Source organism: Photinus pyralis, unplaced genomic scaffold, assembly GCF_008802855.1.
Source record: "Photinus pyralis isolate 1611_PpyrPB1 unplaced genomic scaffold, Ppyr1.3 Ppyr1.4_unclustered_Scaffold3103, whole genome shotgun sequence".
Lineage (NCBI taxonomy): Eukaryota > Metazoa > Arthropoda > Insecta > Coleoptera > Lampyridae > Photinus > Photinus pyralis.
In genome coordinates this window covers 1-23,769 of record NW_022171330.1, presented here as the reverse complement: position 1 = coordinate 23,769, position 23,769 = coordinate 1, and the positions used below count along the sequence as shown (strand labels likewise).

Genomic DNA, 23,769 nt, shown 5'->3' with positions numbered 1-23,769 from the left:
GACCCCCAAAACGAAAAACGCCGAAGGCTGTTTGTTGACGGGCCGGGGAATCGAACTCGGAACCTTCGTGTTTGTAAGCTACCTAGTTTCCATACCACTAACCTACCGCCTCCCCCACCTTAAAGTCCTTCGATTGTATCAGGGATGCAGAAAAAAACCACCAAGATGATGGGGCACAGTAAACATTCCCCACTCCCTATAGAAAAACGCATCTAGAAACAAAAAAATTATTAAACAAAATAAAAAATAAAAAATTAAGATACCTCCAAAACCGTCATAACCGCCTAATACCACACACATTGCGCCCTGTTTTCATGGACCACCAGAAAACTAGTTATTTGTATCAGAAAATAGAAACGCGTTACACACAAGTAATTTTTATTAGTTCGATCACCAAAAACTTCTCAATTTTATTAGGAACTACAAACATAAAAATGGGACAATATTTATTAAATCTTCATACTCGTTGATACCATACAAAAATCGAGAGGTGAAATGCATATTACAATAAGATCAACTTTGATAATTACAACGGAACTCGATGTCCAGAAACTGGCTGATTGTATCAGGAGTAACAGAGTTACCTGCCAATTCATGTTTCCCTTCCATGCGCTGCTGTGTTCCTGATACAGCAATATATGAGAAACTAGGATAAAGAGAGACCGTAATACGTCAGGGAATGTCCACCAATAAATTGTAAGTCTGGTTACAATTGACAATTTGACACATTTTTACGTTTATGTGACCTTGATACAAAAATTTGCACTAGGACAACATAATAAGCGAGTAAGTTGTCAGAGAATTAGGTATTTTTTGTCTGATTCTGATACAACTTTCTAAACAACACTTGCTCTGTAGTCCTGATAGAAAGGGGATTATGCTGATACAATAATCTATAAAAAAGAAATTCGAACGATCCATCAATCTTCCCTTCTAAGATCCTAATACAAGTACGTATAAGAGAGACGTTTACCAAAGACGTCAATAAATTGTACACATTTTTATGTTTCTCTGATCCTGATGCTACAATTTATAAAAGGGAAATCTGTGTAAGGAGAACATAATACGGGAGGGTCAATTATTGACCATTATTTGTAAATTGTACACTTTTTCACGTGTCTTTTATGCTGTTCAAATGATATGTAATAGAGAAACTGGATCAGGAGAACATGATCAGGGACCAGGTGTTTCCTTTTCTGACGCTTCTGAAATCCTCATACAATAAAATGAGGAATTTGTGTAAAGAAAACATATTTATCTGATAATACGCGTCCTTACTCTTCTGTGATCCTGACACCTATAAAAGAGAAACTAATGTAAGAACACAATACACCAGTGTTGAGGATTTTCTGGGATCCGTTTTTAATAGTGTACCAGGAGTAACCTTATTAGACGTGTCAGGAGCGCAGAAATAGAGAAGGAAAGAGATAATCAGTTTATTTCGGTGAATTTGGACGACTTGTAAACTCCTGTAATTGGGTGCGGATATTGTGTATGTCTTGTATAAATAGAATGAAATAGATGCGGTCAAGGCTCGGAAGGCACGTTGTTGATGAATTTTTTTGGTCGGCTGTCAACTGTACATTCTTTCGTAATTTAAAGCACAAACTTGTTACGTCATGTCGAATCTATTAGCGCTCCCTTTGTTGTCGCCGCGTAGAAATTTGATACATTCGCCAAATTTTCACGGCGTAAATTACTTTCGCAATAAAAAAAATAATTGGTTCCAGATAAGTCGACCGATAACGAGAACGGATCCGATTGCGAAAGCGAGCCCGGAATACCGTTAAAGCGGAAACAGAGACGGTCGCGGACAACCTTCACGGCGCATCAGCTGGACGAGCTGGAGAAGGCCTTTGAGCGCACCCAGTACCCGGACATTTACACGCGCGAGGAGCTCGCCCAGCGCACCAAGCTGACCGAGGCGAGGATACAGGTGTGGTTCAGCAATCGAAGGGCGAGGTTGCGCAAACAGCTGGCGTCGACATCCTCCTCGGGTTCCTACGCGCCCCTGAGCAACCCATACACTGCGACCTCCTCCCCATACTCGGTTAGTGAGGCCACCTTCTCGACTGCTCCGGTGGCACCTAACCAAAGTAAGTCGATGCCAACGCCATCTGTCGGGAGACTAATAATCTAATTGCAGTGACTGAGCTGTACTCCCACGGCCACGCCTCCCCCAACCTCCCGCTGACGACACAGTCACACGCGCCGTACCCCACGCAGCCACTCTACTCGCCTCCCTCCCTGATGCCGCACGCTAACGACCTGAACCAAAACGGAGTTTTCAAGGACGACGCCCCCTACACGACGAACAACAACCTCAACTTACTCAGCGCCGCCACAGCAGGTAAGTGCCTCCGATCTCCAAGAAACAGCGCTAAGCGCTCATTGCAGTATCTCCGAACGGTAACGACTCGCCCTGCCGAGGCGACTGGATCACGCCCAACGCCACCTCCGTCGACCAGGTCCTCACTTTGGGACAGCCGCTCGGCGTACCCTCCCAGGGGTTCGGCGCCAACGGCCTGCATCCCGCCGCCGGCTACACGCCGCACAACGCGAAGAGCTTCACCCACCAGCCCTTCTACAGTTGGTACTCCTAGATTCGGGGAGAGATGGGAAGTTCGCGACCAGTGATGTACAGTATTTTTGTTACCTAACGGGAATAGTTAGTTCTTAATCTGAGATGTATCGGACGAACGCCGACGGGTGCTTTTGTGATACACGCGCGAGAAACGAACTGAAATGTACTAAATAAAAGCCAAACGATCTGTAATTTAATTTAGTGGGTTAAGATAATTTTTTAGTTGTAAAATGCACAAATAAATGACAATTCCTAGCATTTTATTACGATTTTTGGCCTCTGCCCCCTCCCCCGTGCTACTTTCACTGTAGTACGGAGGAAAAGATATGATACCCCCCCCCCCCCGCACCAACAAATCCTTCAGCCCTGAAGACAACGGTTTGCAGAAGGTCGGGGGGAGGGGGGGGGGTCAGGAGGTATGGGATACTCCCCCACCGCAGACACCACCTTCATTGCAATTTCTTTTATAAGGGAAGGATTATCGACTACTTCTTTCAGCCCCCGTCGCTTTAACATCATTTTCCCGAAATGACCACCGACATTTTCGTCGAATACCTCCCAGACCCCCTGTGCAACGTTCCCGGCAGTACGGATGAAAGGATCTGATAAACCCTCCGCAATAACCCCTTAAGCGAGTCCTGAAGACTAAACCGTTTGTAGAAGGTGTACCGAAGGGTCTGGGGGTAGACAGCAGCCATCATTTCCATCTACAGAGAATACCACCAGATCGGCGTCTGTTGATAGAATCACCCCCCCCCCCCGGCCGTGCTGCGTTGCCTATAGTACGGAGGAAAGGATCTGATAAACCTTCCCCCAACAACCCTCAAGCGAGTCCCCAGGATCCCCACCGCTGTAACATAATTTTCCCGAGATGGTCAACAAAATTTTCATATCCGGGGGGGGGGGGATTCCATACCCACCAAATATATATATAATATACAAAATATAATATATTGTATATACAGTCCAATCTTGGAACTGTTTGAAATTATGGATTCTACGGGCCAAACTCTATAAGAAAGTGTTTTTTCTCGGTCGATCTCAGACAATTTTTTTTTCGGGGCTGTTTGAAATTGTGGATTCTACGGGCCAAACTCTATAAGAAAGTGTTTTTTCTCGGTCGATCTCAGACAATTTTTTTTTCGGGGCTCAAAAAAAGGCAGTGTATAACCTTCCTTTTTTACCAAAAATCGACTACAACAAAATTTCTCGGGAAAACACTTTTTCTTATTAATTTGGGTGCGTAGAATCCAAATCAATTCGTACTTTTTCGATCAGACTTCTCAATCAAAAGTTATAGACTAGAAACCAATTTCGAAAGAAAATTCAAAGGGCTGTAACTTTTGAACTAGTAGCCCAATCTTGGAACTGTTTGAAATTATGGATTCTACGGCCAAACTCTATAAGAAAATGTTTTTTCTCGGTCGATCTGAGACAATTTTTTTTTCGGGGCTCAAAAAAAGGCAGTGTATAACCTTCCTTTTTTTTACCAAAAATCGACTACAACAAAATTTCTCGGGAAAACACTTTTTCTTATTAATTTGGGTGCGTAGAATCCAAATCAATTCGTACTTTTTCGATCAGACTTCTCAATCAAAAGTTATAGACTAGAAACCAATTTCGAAAAAAAATTCAAAGGGCTGTAACTTTTGAACTAGTAGCCCAATCTTGGAACTGTTTGAAATTATGGATTCTACAGGCCACATTCTATAAGAAAATGTTTTTTTCCGGTCGATCTGAGACAATTTTTTTTTCGGGCTCAAAAAAAGGCAGTATAACCTTCCTTTTTTACCAAAAATCGACTGCACCAAAATTTCTCGGGAAAACACTTTTTCTTATTAATTTTGGTGCGTAGAATCCAAAACGATTCGTACTTTTTCGATCAGACCTCTCAATCAAAAGTTATGGACTAAATAAAAATTTCGACTATATATATAATGTATTCCAACCGTCATTAAACAAATGTAAGTGCCTTGCCACAATAACATGCTATAAATTATTATTATTATTATAAAACAGGAGAATGTACCAAAGTTTTAAAAGAATAACTTTAGGGGCGAATATCCTCAATTTGGTGTCAAAAAGTCCAAGTCCGTGATGTAAATATAGAAAACCTAATGTGATTTTGTTTACGCAACATTCTAAAGTCCACGGCATTTTTTTTCAAGAAGTCAGGTTCTTAAAAAGATAATTTTGAAAAAAGCTTAGTTTCAGACCTTCCAAAAATGCATCTAATCTCCATACAATTTTCATAGATGCCCGCTGCCCAACATTGTAAGGTCCAAGGGTCCGAGTGGAAAGTTAGTATTAGAAAATCAAAGTGTACAATTGCAGAAAAAGTGTAATCATAAGTGAGTTTATTAATGACTTAAGTCCACACTTTTTTCCATACCAAGTAGTGGAAAACTGTTTTCCTATTGAATAGTACGTCTAAAGATAAATTAATCATAGTTTGGTTTTTTTATTTGTCCGTGTAAACATAGTTTTTCGAAATCCGAGGTACCACCAACCCTAATTACCTCGGATTAACGAGACTCTACTGTACTTACAACAGTTGGCAACTCTGGAGAAAAATAATATAATAATAATATATTTTTTATGCACAGATAAGTTACCTACCTTATTTAGAATAGAATATAAGCGTTGTATTGGGACGTTTGATATATTCGGGACGGGAATTGAATAAAATGCAGCATCTTGAGTGCAAGAAAAGGCGAGAACATGTAAAATATATTAGGCATACAATAAGCCAGGAAAAAGCCTTCTTTGTTAGACTAAAAACCTGGCATAACATACACAAATACAAAAAAAATTAATCAACTGCAACAAAAGGCATAAGAGCAAAATATGCAAACGACTCATACAGACAAACATCAAATTAGAAGACCCCTCTTCTCGTATATGCTAAGGCACAAGAGCTGCAGTCCTTATGAGATGCAGGAGCAACATATGCAGCGGGGAATCGACCTGCATATGCGGTACTCGCTCAAAGGAATAGTACAGAACAACAACATACTGATAATTAACTTGCGAGTTAACTTGTATCGTGAATACGTAAATAAATAAATACTTAATAAACAATATAAAGGGACAATCACCTGTAGGAACAGTATAACAAACAAACATGATTTCGAGAACGGTACTCAGAAAATGTTCGCTACTAACTCTAGAGGGGACAACACTTGGGATATAGTTAATTATCAATAATAACTAATTATTTTTCTGTAAATTAAGTAATTGCATCTACTTACCTGTGGACCCAATTAATCCGGATAATCGACAATCTACCTACCGTGTTTATGTGTATTTGTTGATCTTAAGCTATTATTATTATTAAGTGCAAATCTACGTAAACAGGACAAGTACATTTTCACCTCGATCAAATGACGTAAAAAATACAATTAAGAATGCATTGTGTACTAAAGTACTGCCCGACAGCGAGGGGTAAAACGACCCAAATACATCTTAGCATAAAACGAGCCTATAAAACCCGCACAGATACAAACATCGAGCCTGCCTTTTGAAACACTATACCTCAATAATATGACAATCAAAATGCATGGGATTTACGTACCCATGAGCACACATAATTCAGAAATACCTTATTAGTACCAATGGGCGTTATGGGATGATATCCACCAAGAAACTATCAATCGTAGTTTATACATACGTGCTGTGTAAACCTCTGGGAGTACTAATACCCGGGAAATCAACGTCTAAGAATGAGAAGGTGTAATGGATTGAGTGGAATGTCATCGGACGCACGAAATCATTCTTCTGCCAAATCTACAACGAAACTATCAGTGACAGCTCTTAAATATCACATACCATTACTTGTTAGATAAGTGGTCATTAAAAGAAAGGATGACAAGTAAATTGTCAGGCTTATTTGATGATTTTATATGGCTAACATTTTCAAATAAAAGTTAGGTTAGAAAAGTAAACAACCGGGCACAAACGCGCGATGCATTGGAACTACGTAGTGCGCATTTGAACTAATTTGATACGTTCAAAATGTACATGGTAATTAAAAATGTTTGCAATTCACTTCGGGGACATCCACGAAAAGCCTGTGGACACTTTTCAATTTTTTATCATTGTTTAGGTAGATAAAGATCATATCTTGCACCACCGAATGCAAGAAGCTGGAAGAAAATACTTTAAAAGTTAAACGGTCTGAACTTTGGAGCCAAGATTCCAAATAAGTCTTGAGCGGTATTATAAATCCCTTTGTAAGTTTATGAGGATTTAATAGTTTTTTAGGGTGTTTAATTCACAGCATAAACGCGTTTACTTAAATGCCCATGGAAACGGCCGAAGAGGATCTCGTAATCCTTCCCTAACATTTGTTATGAGACCTGAATCCTAAACGGTTTTTAAAGGTGTTGCCGGGGGGTATTCGATACCCCCCCAGTAAACAACAGTTCCATTACCATTTCCATAATTTTTCGGAAATAGTCCTCGGTTCTATCGTTGGCTGGGGGTATTCCATACTATATAGTAACGGAAATATGATGCATCTTAGAGAATGTCGGAAGTGGATACTCCTCAAAGAGCTCAAGTAGAAATCTAGGTTTTTGCAAGATTTATAATCAATTCAGCCACTCAGCTCCAGGAAAGCCTTATAAACGCCCCGAAAAAGTGTTTCGCACCTTTCTTGCGAATCTTATTCCCCTCACACCTTCCCGTACTAGAAGACCAATCCAGTTCCCTCCCAAGCCTTTCTATCATTCCCTACCTGTGGAGGATCCAAACAACTGATAGAGTTCATAAAGACCTACAAGATATATACGATCTCGCTAAAGGTATTTATACGATTTATGAACCATAGCTAGTCTCGAAAGACTTTGACAAGTTTTCATGGGTCTTATACAGCTATTTTAGTTAGCAATCTCCTAAAAGTTCTCGACATTCCTTGGAGCACGCTTTAGAGTATTTAGAAGAAGATCCATCAACAACACTTAATAGGTAATCTACGAGAGTATTTCAATATCCGAATCTAGAAGGTCCTATAAGAGTATTTAATAATCGAGCCCCTTTGATTCCCCAAAAGTCCCTAGAGAATTTATTTCACCTTCCTTTTAGAGGCTTTTTTAGAAGCATTTATAGATATTGGAGACATCCTCAAGTGCAGTAAAAGGTCATAGACCTTTCCAAAATTCGGATATTGAATATTCCACTTGGATAAGACCAATGAAAACCATCAGACATTAGTGATTACAAATAAAAACAGACTTTAAAGGACCTAATAAATTCATCAAAGGCTCTAAAAAGAAGACTACAGGCTGCTCTTAATTTAAAGCAAACTCCTCAGGCATGAGGATAACAATAATTTTTATTACACAGAAAAACGTAACAGATTATACAGGATAAAACTATAAACGTTTGTACTTTGTATAACGACCGTGTAGCATCAAATTCCATTACTCTTCAAGACTTTGTGGTTCTTGGTAGCCCATATTAAGGTCTCGTAAAGGTTCTTCAACACTCTTAGAGCGAATTAAGGATTTTTAAAAGCATTGCTGTGAAGTCTTTAAGAGAGCCCTTACCAATCCCAGAAGAGGCTTTTACGGGCTGCAAGAATTTTTACTGCACTTAAAGAGTCGCCAAAAGAAAAAAATTCTTCAGTATTCTGCCTGTCCACTTTGGTCCGGTGCCCAAGTTTTATGGCGCATGCAGTGGATCTGGTTAGTCAGCGGTAACATTAATTGACAAAGGTCTTTAAGAGAAGCATATCAAAAATTGAGCACGCAGTATAAAATGCAGCCAAAAGTTAGACTTGGCAACAGCGTCCAAGATATCTTTTTCTACAAAAATGGCGGTTGCGTTTCAAGCTGTTCAAACTGCAACTGTAAGTGCCAGATAAAGCGCCTCATCGCATTTTAAAGGTAGGTAATCCATTTCATTTTGTTTATCTCTCATTAACAACAATCAACTCTGTAACCGAAACCTTAAACGTCTCGGCTCTCTTTGAATCTGCGCATGCATGAAACGGAGCGCAGTAGTTACGACACGAAAGGGCCCTCCACTTGAAAGCCGGCGCAAATATTCTTGCAGAGCATTCTAATTAGTGATAACGCGTTAATCCCGTGCCAGTTTACAAAATTCAATTGCTAAAAACATTAAAATATTAACGATGAGTAGTTCAAATGTAGCAAATCCACTTGGCAACAAAGCCCTTACAACCAAGCTCTCTTGCAAAGTTTTTGAAGAAGAGAGTGCCTGTTTGGGAGCTCCACTCCATCAAAAAGAGGTACGTAATTCATTCTATTGCATCCATTCTGTAAAAAACAACTCCCTAAACGTGTTCCAAGCGTGTTTGAATTCGGCGAGTCTGTAACAAAAAAAACTCATGAAATATTAACGTAGTAGGCGCTTGCTATCAAAAATGAGTCATCGGCGAGTCACCTTTGGAAATTTTGTTTAAATGAGATTTCGTACTTCACTTGAACTTCCAAAGGCAACTTGAGAGCAACGCATTTTTGATCGCCCGATACTAAGCTGTGCGAGCATGTATCCCACCCCCCTCTTTTCGTACAACAAGGTGATCTACTTATGAAGTGCAAATTATGATGCCGGTTGTGCATTGTGATCGTACCTAACTCAATCGGCACCAAACGATTATACTACCTACTGTGCGATCAAAACTGAATTGCTGTCGAGTCACCTTTAGAATTTTTGTTTACATAGGAAATCGTACTTAACTTGAACTTCCAACGGTGACTCGCAGCAACTCATTTTTGATCCCCGTTATCTTTCGTGTTATTGAGCGATTTTAAGCACCAGAGTCGCACGTCTACCACGGTCACACCACTCCTACTGTGGACGGTCAGTGTGATGGGGAATGTGTACCGCAATTTTACATTATAGTTGCGTCTCTTTACTATTTGTCACTCGACGACTAAATGGACAACGCCTCTATGTCTTTGACCTCCTAATACGCCAGCTCTGTTTTTAATACAATAATTTGTGTGCACCCCTCCCCCGTCCTGTATTATCCTTGTAGTAGGTAGGTACCTAACAACATAAAATAAAATAAACAAATTGTACAAGGTTTTTTCGTGAAGTTTTAAAGCAGTTCTTTAATAACTATTTCAGTTTCTATGGTGTAAGTTAAACTATATAGTCACTTTTTATACCCACCCAGTCCCGTAGCTACCAGTGTGAGACCTAGACCCCTAGTGGATTTGGATTTGTGTCGACAATACAAAATTTTTTAAAATATTACAAAAATACTCCAAAAATTGTTGAGATATTCTAAAAAATATATAAAAAATCTTTGAATTGTTTTAAAAAACATGTTGGTAGATTTCTGAAATGCTCTTCACCAATCAAATGTCGAAATTTCAACAAACTAAAAAATATACCAAAATCCATTACAACCATTTTAGAGTGCATGACTTTTTTAAAATCATTGATCATGATAGCTATTCCAAAAGTGTACTGGGTGTCCAATTTTCGACACTTTTATAGGGTACTACCGTCATTGTTAGTACTAAACTTAAAATGGTAAATTCAAAATTTTAAAAAAATATGTGCTCGCTTGCGAGATACGGGAGCGACACCCTGTATATCTGAATCTAAGAACATAGTATATTAAATTCTCTTTTCTAAAACATAAGACACAAAGGATTTAAAAAAATATATAAAAAAATTTCAAGAAAATTTTTGAATTTTTTTAAAACTTTTTTGAATCAATATTGAATTTTTTTGTTATATCTTTGAAAAGAGAATTTAATATACTAAAACCAAGAAATTATAGGATCACTCTAAAGTTTCATTTTTTTAAATTTTCCCCCATATCTCTTAATTGAACGGATATTTTCAAATTTGGTTTTTCGGAAATAAGTAAGAAATCTTCAAGTTTTTGGAAACGTTAAAAAAGTGTACAGGGTGTTCCATATTCCAAAAATTGTTGAGATATTCTAAAAAATGTAAAAAAATATTTCAATTGTTTTAAAAAAACATGTTGGTAGATTTCTGAAATGCTCTTCACCAATCAAATGTCGAAATTTCAACAAACTAAAAAATATACCAAAATCCATTACAACCATTTTAGAGTGCATGACTTTTTTAAAATCATTGATCATGATAGCTATTCCAAAAGTGTACTGGGTGTCCGATTTTCGACACTTTTATAGGGTACTACCGTCATTGTTAGTGCTATCAAAAAAGTAATGTAGGCTTTTAGGTCAAACTTAAAATGGTAAATTCAAAATTTTAAAAAAATATGCGCTCGCTTGCGAGATACGGGAGCGACACCCTGTATATATGAATCTAAGAACATAGTACCTATATTAAATTCTCTTTTCTAAAACATAAGACACAAAGGATTAAAAAAAAATTTCAAGAAAATTTTTCAATTTTTTTAAAACTTTTTTGAATCAATATTGCATTTTTTGTTATATCTTTGGAAAGAGAATTTAGTATGCTATAACCAAGAAATTATAGGATCACTCTAGTTTCATTTTTTTAAATTTTCCCCCGTATCTCTTAATTGAGCGAATATTTTCAAATTTGATTTTTCGGAAATAAGTAAGAAATCTTCAAGTTTTTGGAAACGTTAAAAAAGTGTACAGGGTGTGCCATTTTCGACCCTTTTATAGGATACTTCCGTAATTGTAAGTGCTATCAAAAAAGTAATATAGGCGTCGTGTGCTCTTCTTGGGTCAATCTTAAAATGGTTAAAATTTGAAAACATTCCCTCGCTTAAGAAATACGGGGAGAAAAAAAATTGTCAATTTCAGAATGACATGTTTGTTGCATTAGTTTCTTTGTGATTGTTGGGGCCCTCTATTGTATTATTTTTAATAATACAACAGGGGACATAGCTTTGGCTTCGGCGGCTGCGCCGCCTCGCCTCACCCTATTGCTACCCATCCGAGTAACAGTTGAAATTCGGCAGCCTTGCCGTAGTAAGCCGGCGCCGCGAGGCGACACAACCGCCGTGGCCGAAGGTATGTTCCGAATACTGGACATTCCCTCCGCTTCGGCGGCTGCGCCAATTCTCCTCGCGCTGTTACATTTGAGATGCCGCTTAAGTAGGAAGTGATGAGGCGAGGCGGCGCGCCCCTATTCCATTCTTTTTAATACAATAGGTGACTCGGCTTCGGCGGCTGCGCCGTCTCGCCTCGCTCCTATTACTACCCATCCTAGTAATACAGCGAGGCTAGGCGACACAGCCGCCCTGGCCATGTTCCGTGTTGTATTCTTTTCGCCTTTGGCCCGCGCCGCTTCGTCTCTGTCTGTTATATTTGAGATAATTCTTCAGTTTTGGCAGCTTTACTGAAGTAAAAGGACGAGGCGAGGCCGCCGAAGCCAAAGCTATGCCCCCTATTGCATTCTTTTTAATACAATAAGGGACATAGCTTCGGCTTCGGCGGCTGCGCCGCCTCGCCTCGCCCTATTACTACCCATCCGAGTTAATGCTTCAGTTTCGGCAGCCCTGCCATAATAATACGGAGAGGCGAGGCGACGCCATAGCCGAAGGTCTGCCCCATATTGTATTCTCTTTAATACAATAGGGGACATAAAGGCGGCTGCGCCGCTTCCCCTCGCCCTGATACATTTGGGATGACGCTTTCGTTCCGGCAGCTTTGCTGAAGTAACAGGGTGAGGCGACGCGGCTAAGCCGAAGCTATGCCCCCTATTGCATTATTTTAATACAATAGGAGACATACCTGAGGCGACTGTGCCGCTTCCTCCCGCCCTCTTACTTTCCATTCGAGATAAATTTTTGGAAAATCTTCAAATTTTTGGAAATGTTACTAAAATGTACAGGGTGTCCCACTTGTGACAGGGTACTTCCGTAATATTTTGACTCTCAAAAAAGTAATATAGGCGCCATGTGCTCTTTTCGGCAATTTCAGAATGATCATGTTTTCCGAGTTGAAAGAGATACTTGCAGAAAAATGTTTATTACACCATGTACCTAATTGTTGAATAATTTTCATTTTACAAAATAAGAATACAGGATGAGGTAAAAAAGTGATGTGACCTAACCTCATTTTTTTAAATGGAACACTGTACATTTTAATCTAAAAAGATTAGTATATTAAATTGTCTTTGTGGTAGCAATGCAAAGCTGGCTGTGAATATGCCACAATTAAACTAATAAGGCTAGGGTCACACAACACTCCAAAATTGGAGTTTCATGTGACCTTAACCTAAACAAAGTTAACAATAAACAAATTCAGAGCTTTATTGTTTAACATTATCCCAAGAACTACAAAAATATCAGAATCAATAAACTGCATTGATTTGCATTTCACACTTCCAAGGATATTTTCGGTTGATCTAACCTGTATATTATGATAGTAATGGTCGTTTCAAACTGTTCGCTATCTTAAACTTTCATAGTGCAAAGCAGTAAGCGAATGATTACGTGCAGAGATCTTACGATACAGGCTCACCTGTTAATTAATACTTTTACCAATTTGTTAGGTAGATTTTAATTTGACAACTCGTGTTATGGAACTGCAAAAATATAAATTATAATCCATCCCATCAACCCCTAATAATTAATGTAAAACTTATCTGATATGAAGACATTTTGTATTCAGAGAAACAATGGCTACTGGCTACTACGATTCCAATTTGACCAAATCCTATTACAGTTTGGATCTCTTTAACGAATCCTTATTTTTCTACTCCCAGTCACTAAAATAACATCCTTAGGTAAGAGATTCTTTTAAAATCCTCCCAAATAGGAATCTGACTCATTGTATCTCCACGTGAATAGATTAATTGCACTACGCTACGTGCTCGATTTGCAATATTCCTCCATTTGGCTATACCCCAATATACGGAAATTCGACGTGATGCCTACAAAATTTCTCCGTTTATATTCAACTTACCAAATCTAAACACAACACAACACAACATACAACAGCCACATTAGTTGTTTGTAAAACAAGAACAACCGTGAACATAGCCGATTAATGACTACCATCACTTATACAAGTCTTAATTCATACAACATGTCAAAATACCTAAAACACGACGGCCAATAGGAATTTACGACATATAGAATGCTGGACCAAAATATTAGTCTCATTCGTCAAATAAATATTTACTTAAATTATATCAACAATGTGAATATATTCAATGAACTGGAGGTCTAAAATGATTCATTTGAGCTACTAACATTTCTTCTTTAATGCCTTAATGTTTAATTTGGAACAGGCAGCTGCGCCGCCTCACGTTACACTATCGTTGAATTTCAGATGCGATGCATCAAGACTGAACAAGTTTCTGTGGGCCAGGACCTTATCGATTTTATTGACTGCCTGGTGATGGCATCCACACTTTGAAAACACAAACTGTGAGTACTTTTGCTTCTGGTTCAGTATGTTTCTTATTGTAAAATTTGGTGATATCAATCACCTTGTGCCGGTTACTTGTGACAACATTCATATTTGTGAATCCGCCAAAACCATTTAGATTTATTTTTTTTATTAAAAAGGTAAATCATTCTTAAGTACTTAAATGAGCACAACCCTTTGATCAATGTAATGACAAAAGGCGGGTAAACTACAGGGATTTTTTCTAGGTTCTGTAATTAAAAAATAGTACGTATCCTTAAACACTTCATTGAGCACAACTCTTTGATCAGTGTATTGACAGAGGGGGGGTAAATTCTATTATTCTTTGTTGAGATATATGTTTTTTTTAAATTTTCAGTAATTGTTGTGAGTGAATTAAAGTGCGCTAGTGACATGTTACCTGCAGATCCTGAGCCTAATTGGAGGAATTGGTGAGGGTTTTTTTGAATTTATTAATTTTTAAGTTTTTGAATATTTATGCGCAACTCAAAAAGACACATGAGAAGTGTTTTAAAAATTAAAATACAGGTTTTTTAAACAATTGCACAATTTTTACCCAAACACTACACATTTTCACTGCTTTTCCACAAAATACAATTGTTTTTTGTTAAATGAATAAAAAATGGTAATTTTTTAAATAATTAAATGAGCCCAAGGACCCTTTGATCAGTATATTGACAGAGGGTGGGTAAATTCTAGTATTTTTTGTCGAGATAGATGTTTTTTTTAATTTTCAGTAATTGTTGTGAGTGAATTAAAGTGTAAAAGTGCGCTAGTGACGTGTTACCTGCAGATCCTGACCCTAATTGGAGGAATTGGTGAGGGTTTTTTGAATTTATTAATTTTTAAGTATTTGAATATTTATGTGCAAGTCAAAAAGACACATGAGAAGTGTATTAAGAATTAAAATTCAGGTTTTTGAAACAATTGCGCAATTTTTACCCAAACACTACACATTTTCATTGCTTTTCCACAAAATACACTTGTTTTTTTTTAAATAAATAAAAAATGGCAATTTTTTAAATACTTAAATGAGCCCAAAGACCCTTTGATCGGTATATTGGCAGAGGGTGGGTAAATTCTAGTATTTTTTGTTGAGATATATGTTTTTTTTTAATGTTCAGTAATTGTTGTGAGTGAATTAAAGTGTAAAAGTGCGCTAGTGACCTGTTACTTGCAGATCCTGAGCCTAATTGGAGCAATTGGTGGTGACTTAAAGTGGGAAAGTGCGCGAGTGAAGTGTGACCTATAGATCCTGACCCTAATTGGAGGAATTGGTGAGTGAATTACATTGTAAAAATGCGCGAGTGAAGTGTTACCTGCAGACCCTGAGTCTAATTGGAGCAATTGGTGAGGGTTTTTTGAATTTATTAATTTTTAAGTATTTGAATATTTATGCGCAAGTCAAAAAGACACATGAGAAGTGTATTAAGAATTAAAATTCAGGTTTTTTAAACAATTGCGCAATTTTTACCCAAACACTACACATTTTCACTGCTTTTCCACAAAATACACTTGTTTTTTTTAAATGAATAAAAAATGGCAATTTTTTAAATACTTAAATGAGCCCAAGGACCCTTTGATCAGTATATTGACAGAGGGTGGGTAAATTCTAGTATTTTTTGTTGAGATATATGTTTTTTTTAATTTTCAGTAATTGTTGTGAGTGAATTAAAGTGTAAAAGTGCGCTAGTGACGTGTTACCTGCAGATCCTGAGTCTAATTGGAGCAATTGGTAGTGACTTAAAGTGGGAAAGTGCGCGAGTGAAGTGTGACCTATAGATCCTGACCCTAATTGGAGGAATTGGTGAGTGAATTACATTGTAAAAGTGCGCGAGTGAAGTGTTACCTGCAGATCCTGAGTCTAATTGGAGCAATTGGTGAGGGTTTTTATGAATTTATTAATTTTTAAGTATTTGAATATTTATGTGCAAGTCAAAAAGACACATGAGAAGTGTATTAAGAATTAAAATTCAGGTTTTTGAAACAATTGCGCAATTTTTACCCAAACACTACACATTTTCATTGCTTTTCCACAAAATACACTTGTTTTTTTTTAAATAAATAAAAAATGGCAATTTTTTAAATACTTAAATGAGCCCAAAGACCCTTTGATCGGTATATTGGCAGAGGGTGGGTAAATTCTAGTATTTTTTGTTGAGATATATGTTTTTTTTTAATGTTCAGTAATTGTTGTGAGTGAATTAAAGTGTAAAAGTGCGCTAGTGACCTGTTACTTGCAGATCCTGAGCCTAATTGGAGCAATTGGTGGTGACTTAAAGTGGGAAAGTGCGCGAGTGAAGTGTGACCTATAGATCCTGACCCTAATTGGAGGAATTGGTGAGTGAATTACATTGTAAAAATGCGCGAGTGAAGTGTTACCTGCAGATCCTGAGTCTAATTGGAGCAATTGGTAGTGACTTAAAGTGGGAAAGTGCGCGAGTGAAGTGTGACCTATAGATCCTGACCCTAATTGGAGGAATTGGTGAGGGTTTTTTGAATTTATTAATTTTTAAGTATTTCAATATTTATGCGCAAATCAAAAAGACACATAAGAAGTGTATTAAGAATTAAAATTCAGGTTTTTTAAACAATTGCGCAATTTTTACCCAAACACTACACATTTTCACTGCTTTTCCACAAAATACACTTGTTTTTTTTTTAATGAATAAAAAATGGCAATTTTTTAAATACTTAAATGAGCCCAAAGACCCTTTGATCAGTATATTGACAGAGGGTGGGTAAATTCTAGTATTTTGTGTTGAGATATGTTTTTTTTAAATTTTCAGTAATTGTTGTGAGTGAATTAAAGTGTAAAAGTGCGCTAGTGACGTGTTACCTGCAGATCCTGAGTCTAATTGGAGCAATTGGTAGTGACTTAAAGTGGGAAAGTGCGCGAGTGAAGTGTGACCTATAGATCCTGACCCTAATTGGAGGAATTGGTGAGTGAATTACATTGTAAAAATGCGCGAGTGAAGTGTTACCTGCAGATCCTGAGTCTAATTGGAGCAATTGGTGAGGGTTTTTTGAATTTATTAATTTTTAAGTATTTCAATATTTATGCGCAAATCAAAAAGACACATAAGAAGTGTATTAAGAATTAAAATTCAGGTTTTTGAAACAATTGCGCAATTTTTACCCAAACACTACACATTTTCACTGCTTTTCCACAAAATACACTTGTTTTTTTTTAAATGAATAAAAAATGGCAATTTTTTAAATACTTAAATGAGCCCAAAGACCCTTTGATCAGTATATTGACAGAGGGTGGGTAAATTCTAGTATTTTTTGTTGAGATATATGTTTTTTTTTTAATTTTCAGTAATTGGTGTGAGTGAATTAAAGTGTAAAAGTGCGCTAGTGACGTGTTACCTGCAGATCCTGAGTCTAATTTGAGCAATTGGTGAGGGTTTTTTTGAATTTATTAATTTTTAAGTATTTAATATTTATGCGCAAGTCAAAAAGACACATGAGAAGTGTATTAAGAATTTAAATTGAAGTGTGTTTTTAATGTTTTTTAAACTGCGCAGATCCTGAGTCTAATTGGAGCAATTGGTGAGGGTTTTTTTGAATTTATTAATTTTTAAGTATTTCAATATTTATGAGTAAGTCAAAGACACATGAGAAGTGTATTAAGAATTAAAATTCAGGTTTTTTAAACAATTGCGCAATTTATACCCAAACACTACACATTTTCACTGCTTTTCCACAAAATACACTTGTTTTTTTTTTTAAATGAATAAAAAATGGCAATTTTTTAAATACTTAAATGAGCCCAAAGACCCTTTGATCAGTATATTGACAGAGGGTGGGTAAATTCTAGTATAATTTTTTTTGAGAATGATGTTTTTTTAATTTTCAGTAATTGTGAGCGAATTAAAGTGTAAAAGTGCGCTAGTGAAGTGTTACCTGCAGGTCCTGAGTCTAATTGGAGCAATTGGTGAGGGTTTTTTGAATTTATTAATTTTTAAGTATTTCAATATTTATGCGCAAGTCAAAAAGACACATGAGAAGTGTATTAAGAATTAAAATTCTTGTTTTTAATGTTTTTTAAACAATTGCGCAATTTTTACCCAAACACTACACATTTTCACTGCTTTTCCACAAAATACACTTGTTTTTTTTTAAATGAATAAAAAATGGCAATTTTTTAAATACTTAAATGAGCCCAAAGACCCTTTGATCAGTATATTGACAGAGGGTGGGTAAATTCTAGTATTTTTTGTTGAGATATATGTTTTTTTTTTAATTTTCAGTAATTGTTGTGAGTGAATTAAAGTGTAAAAGTGAGCTAGTGACGTGTTACCTGCAGATCCTGAGTCTAATTTGAGCAATTGGTGAGGGTTTTTTTGAATTTATTAATTTTTAAGTATTTGAATATTTATGCGCAAGTCAAAAAGACACATGAGAAGTGTATTAAGAATTAAAATTCTTGTTTTTAATGTTTTTTAAACAATTGCGCAATTTTTACCCAAACACTACACATTTTCACTGCTTTTCCACAAAATACACTTGTTTTTTTTAAATGAATAAAAAATGGCAATTTTTTAAATACTTAAATGAGCCCAAAGACCCTTTGATCAGTATATTGACAGAGGGTGGGTAAATTCTAGTATTTTTTGTTGAGATATATGTTTTTTTTTTAATTTTCAGTAATTGGTGTGAGTGAATTAAAGTGTAAAAGTGCGCTAGTGACGTGTTACCTGCAGATCCTGAGTCTAATTGGAGCAATTGGTGAGGGTTTTTTTGAATTTATTAATTTTTAAGTATTTAATATTTATGCGCAAGTCAAAAAGACACATGAGAAGTGTATTAAGAATTAAAATTCTTGTTTTTAATGTTTTTTAAACAATTGCGCAATTTTTACCCAAACACTACACATTTTCACTGCTTTTCCACAAAATACACTTGTTTTTTTTAAATGAATAAAAAATGGCAATTTTTTAAATACTTAAATGAGCCCAAGGACCCTTTGATCAGTATATTGACAGAGGGTGGGTAAATTCTAGTATTTTTTGTTGAGATATATGTTTTTTTTAATTTTCAGTAATTGTTGTGAGTGAATTAAAGTGTAAAAGTGAGCTAGTGACGTGTTACCTGCAGATCCTGAGTCTAATTGGAGCAATTGGTGAGGGTTTTTTGAATTTATTAATTTTTAAGTATTTCAATATTTATGCGCAAGTCAAAAAGACACATGAGAAGTGTATTAAGAATTAAAATTCAGGTTTTTTAAACAATTGCGCAATTTTTACCCAAACACTACACATTTTCACTGCTTTTCCACAAAATACACTTGTTTTTTTTTAAATGAATAAAAAATGGCAATTTTTTAAATACTTAAATGAGCCCAAAGACCCTTTGATCAGTATATTGACAGAGGGTGGGTAAATTCTAGTATTTTGTGTTGAGATATGTTTTTTTTTAAATTTTCAGTAATTGTTGTGAGTGAATTAAAGTGTAAAAGTGCGCTAGTGAAGTGTTACCTGCAGATCCTGAGTCTAATTGGAGCAATTGGTGAGGGTTTTTTTGAATTTATTAATTTTTAAGTATTTGAATATTTATGCGCAAGTCAAAAAGACACATGAGAAGTGTATTAAGAATTAAAATTCTTGTTTTTAATGTTTTTTAAACAATTGCGCAATTTTTACCCAAACACTACACATTTTCACTGCTTTTCCACAAAATACACTTGTTTTTTTTTAAATGAATAAAAAATGGCAATTTTTTAAATACTTAAATGAGCCCAAAGACCCTTTGATCAGTATATTGACAGAGGGTGGGTAAATTCTAGTATTTTTTGTTGAGATATATGTTTTTTTTTTAATTTTCAGTAATTGTTGTGAGTGAATTAAAGTGTAAAAGTGCGCTAGTGACGTGTTACCTGCAGATCCTGAGTCTAATTGGAGCAATTGGTGAGGGTTTTTTGAATTTATTAATTTTTAAGTATTTGAATATTTATGCGCAAGTCAAAAAGACACATGAGAAGTGTATTAAGAATTAAAATTCAGGTTTTTGAAACAATTGCGCAATTTTTACCCAAACACTACACATTTTCACTGCTTTTCCACAAAATACACTTGTTTTTTTTTAAATGAATAAAAAATGGCAATTTTTTAAATACTTAAATGAGCCCAAAGACCCTTTGATCAGTATATTGACAGAGCGTGGGTAAATTCTTGTATTTTTTGTTGAGATATATGTTTTTTTTAATTTTCAGTAATTGTTGTGAGTGAATTAAAGTGTAAAAGTGCGCTAGTGACGTGTTACCTGCAGATCCTGAGTCTAATTGGAGCAATTGGTGAGGGTTTTTTGAATTTATTAATTTTTAAGTATTTCAATATTTATGCGCAAGACAAAAAGACACATGAGAAGTGTATAAAGAATTAAAGTTCAGGTTTTTAATGTTTTTTAAACAATTGCCCAATTTTTACCCAAACACTACACATTTTCACTGCTTTTCCACAAAATACACTTGTTTTTTTTTAATGAATAAAAAATGTCAATTTTTTAAATACTTAAATGAGCCCAAAGACCCTTTGATCAGTATATTGACAGAGGGTGGGTAAATTCTAGTATTTTGTGTTGAGATATGTTTTTTTTAAATTTTCAGTAATTGTTGTGAGTGAATTAAAGTGTAAAAGTGAGCTAGTGACGTGTTACCTGCAGATCCTGAGTCTAATTGGAGCAATTGGTGAGGGTTTTTTGAATTTATTAATTTTTACGTATTTGAATATTTATGCGCAAGTCAAAAAGACACATGAGAAGTGTTTTAAAAATTAAAATACATGTTTTTTAAACAATTGCTGCAATTTTTATCCAAACACTACACATTTTCCCTGCTTTTCCACAAATTACACTTGTTTTTTTTAAATGAATAAAAAATGGCAATTTTTTAAATACTTAAATGAGCCCAAAGACCCTTTGATCAGTATATTGACAGAGGGTGGGTAAATTCTAGTATTTTTTGTTGAGATATATGTTTTTTTTTAATTTTCAGTAATTGTTGTGAGTGAATTAAAGTGTAAAAGTGCGCTAGTGACGTGTTACCTGCAGATCCTGAGTCTAATTGGAGCAATTGGTGAGGGTTTTTTTGAATTTATTAATTTTTAAGTATTTGAATATTTATGCGCAAGTCAAAAAGACACATGAGAAGTGTATTAAGAATTAAAATTCAGGTTTTTTGAAACAATTGCGCAATTTTTACCCAAACACTACACATTTTCACTGCTTTTCCACAAAATACACTTGTTTTTTTTTAAATGAATAAAAAATGGCAATTTTTTAAATACTTAAATGAGCCCAAAGACCCTTTGATCAGTATATTGACAGAGGGTGGGTAAATTCTAGTATTTTGTGTTGAGATATGTTTTTTTTTAAATTTTCAGTAATTGTTGTGAGTGAATTAAAGTGTAAAAGTGCGCTAGTGAAGTGTTACCTGCAGATCCTGAGTCTAATTGGAGCAATTGGTGAGGGTTTTTTGAATTTATTAATTTTTAAGTATTTCAATATTTATGCGCAAGTCAAAAAGACACATGAGAAGTGTATTAAGAATTAAAATTCAGGTTTTTTAAACAATTGCGCAATTTTTACCCAAACACTACACATTTTCACTGCTTTTCCACAAAATACACTTGTTTTTTTTTAAATGAATAAGAAATGGCAATTTTTTAAATACTTAAATGAGCCCAAAGACCCTTTGATCAGTATATTGACAGAGGGTGGGTAAATTCTAGTATTTTTTGTTGAGATATGTTTTTTTTTTAATTTTCAGTAATTGTTGTGAGTGAATTAAAGTGTAAAAGTGCGCTAATGACGTGTTACCTGCAGATCCTGAGTCTAATTGGAGCAACTGGTGAGGTCCTGATTGAATTTATTAATTTTTAAGTTGGAGCAGATCCTGTCTAATTGGAGCAATTGGTGAGGGTTTTTTGAATTTATTAATTTTTAAGTATTTCAATATTTATGCGCAAGTCAAAAAGACACATGAGAAGTGTATTAAGAATTAAAATTCAGGTTTTTTAAACAATTGCGCAATTTTTACCCAAACACTACACATTTTCACTGCTTTTCCACAAAATACACTTGTTTTTTTTTAATGAATAAAAAATGGCAATTTTTTAAATACTTAAATGAGCCCAAAGACCCTTTGATCAGTATATTGACAGAGGGTGGGTAAATTCTAGTATTTTTTGTTGAGATATATGTTTTTTTTTTAATTTTCAGTAATTGGTGTGAGTGAATTAAAGTGTAAAAGTGCGCTAGTGACGTGTTACCTGCAGATCCTGAGTCTAATTGGAGCAATTGGTAGTGACTTAAAAGTGGGAAAGTGCGCGAGTGAAGTGTGACCTATAGATCCTGACCCTAATTGGAGGAATTGGTGAGGGTTTTTTGAATTTATTAATTTTTAAGTATTTCAATATTTATGCGCAAGTCAAAAAGACACATAAGAAGTGTATTAAGAATTAAAATTCAGGTTTTTTAAACAATTGCGCAATTTTTACCCAAACACTACACATTTTCACTGCTTTTCCACAAAATACACTTGTTTTTTTTTAATGAATAAAATATGGCAATTTTTTAAATACTTAAATGAGCCCAAAGACCCTTTGATCAGTATATTGACAGAGGGTGGGTAAATTCTAGTATTTTGTGTTGAGATATGTTTTTTTTTTAATTTTCAGTAATTGTTGTGAGTGAATTAAAGTGTAAAAGTGCGATAGTGAAGTGTTACCTGCAGATCCTGTCTAATTGGAGCAACTAGTGAGGGTTTTTTGAATTTATTAATTTTTAAGTATTTGAATATTTATGCGCAAGTCAAAAAGACACATGAGAAGTGTATTAAGAATTAAAATTCTTGTTTTTAATGTTTTTTAAACAATTGCGCAATTTTTACCCAAACACTACACATTTTCACTGCTTTTCCACAAAATACACTTGTCTTTTATTAAATGAATAAAAAATGGCGATTTTTTAAATACTTAAATGAGCCCAAGGAACCTTTGATCAGTATATTGACAGAGGGTGGGTAAATTCTAGTATTTTTTGTTGAGATATATGTTTTTCTTTAATTTCCAGTAATTGTTGTGAGTGAATTAAAGTGTAAAAGTGAGCTAGTGACGTGTTACCTGCAGATCCTGAGTCTAATTGGAGCAATTGGTGAGGGTTTTTTTGAATTTATTTATTTTTAAGTATTTGAATATTTATGCGCAAGTCAAAAAGACACATGAGAAGTGTATTAAGAATTAAAATTCAGGTTTTTTAAACAATTGCGCAATTTTTACCCAAACTACACATTTTCACTGCTTTTCCACAAAATACACTTGTTTTTTTTTAAATGAATAAAAAATGGCAATTTTTTAAATACTTAAATGAGCCCAAAGACCCTTTGATCAGTATATTGACAGAGGGTGGGTAAAGTCTAGTATTTTTTGTTGAGATATATGTTTTTTTTTTAATTTTCAGTAATTGGTGTGAGTGAATTAAAGTGTAAAAGTGCGCTAGTGACGTGTTACCTGCAGATCCTGAGTCTAATTTGAGCAATTGGTGAGGGTTTTTTTGAATTTATTAATTTTTAAGTATTTAAATATTTATGCGCAAGTCAAAAAGACACATGAGAAGTGTATTAAGAATTTAAATTCTTGTTTTTAATGTTTTTTAAACAATTGCGCAATTTTTACCCAAACACTACACATTTTCACTGCTTTTCCACAAAATACACTTGTTTTTTTTTTAATGAATAAAAAATGGCAATTTTTTAAATACTTAAATGAGCCCAAAGACCCTTTGATCAGGATATTGACAGAGGGTGGGTAAATTCTAGTATTTTTTGTTGAGATATATGTTTTTTTTTAATTTTCAGTA

The 23,769-nt window shown here is 35.2% G+C and overlaps 1 protein-coding gene and 1 long non-coding RNA gene across 5 annotated transcripts in view; one reads left to right on the top strand and one right to left on the bottom strand.

Annotated features, from left to right (window-relative positions):
* The window catches only part of LOC116181982 (segmentation protein paired-like), a 30,108-nt gene extending 27,261 nt beyond the window's left edge, over positions 1–2,847 (top strand). The window contains exons 4-6 of the mRNA XM_031502439.1: positions 1,731–2,096; positions 2,147–2,350; positions 2,398–2,847. Of these exons, the coding sequence (XP_031358299.1) occupies positions 1,731–2,096; positions 2,147–2,350; positions 2,398–2,603 (776 nt within the window). The 3' untranslated portion in view covers positions 2,604–2,847. The remainder of the gene's footprint in view (positions 1–1,730; positions 2,097–2,146; positions 2,351–2,397) is intronic.
* A 5,052-nt stretch (positions 2,848–7,899) lies between these two features.
* On the bottom strand, positions 7,900–13,513 carry LOC116181969. Of its 4 annotated transcripts, none has more exons than XR_004147394.1 (3): positions 13,441–13,513; positions 12,997–13,374; positions 7,900–9,601 (listed from the first exon to the last, which is right to left on the bottom strand). It is a non-coding gene; the product is annotated as an uncharacterized LOC116181969 (long non-coding RNA). The 4 variants fall into 4 exon arrangements; XR_004147393.1 differs by having other exon boundaries at positions 12,997–13,408; positions 13,471–13,486; XR_004147391.1 differs by lacking the exon at positions 13,441–13,513 and having other exon boundaries at positions 12,997–13,434.
* Positions 13,514–23,769: the final 10,256 nt, after the last annotated feature.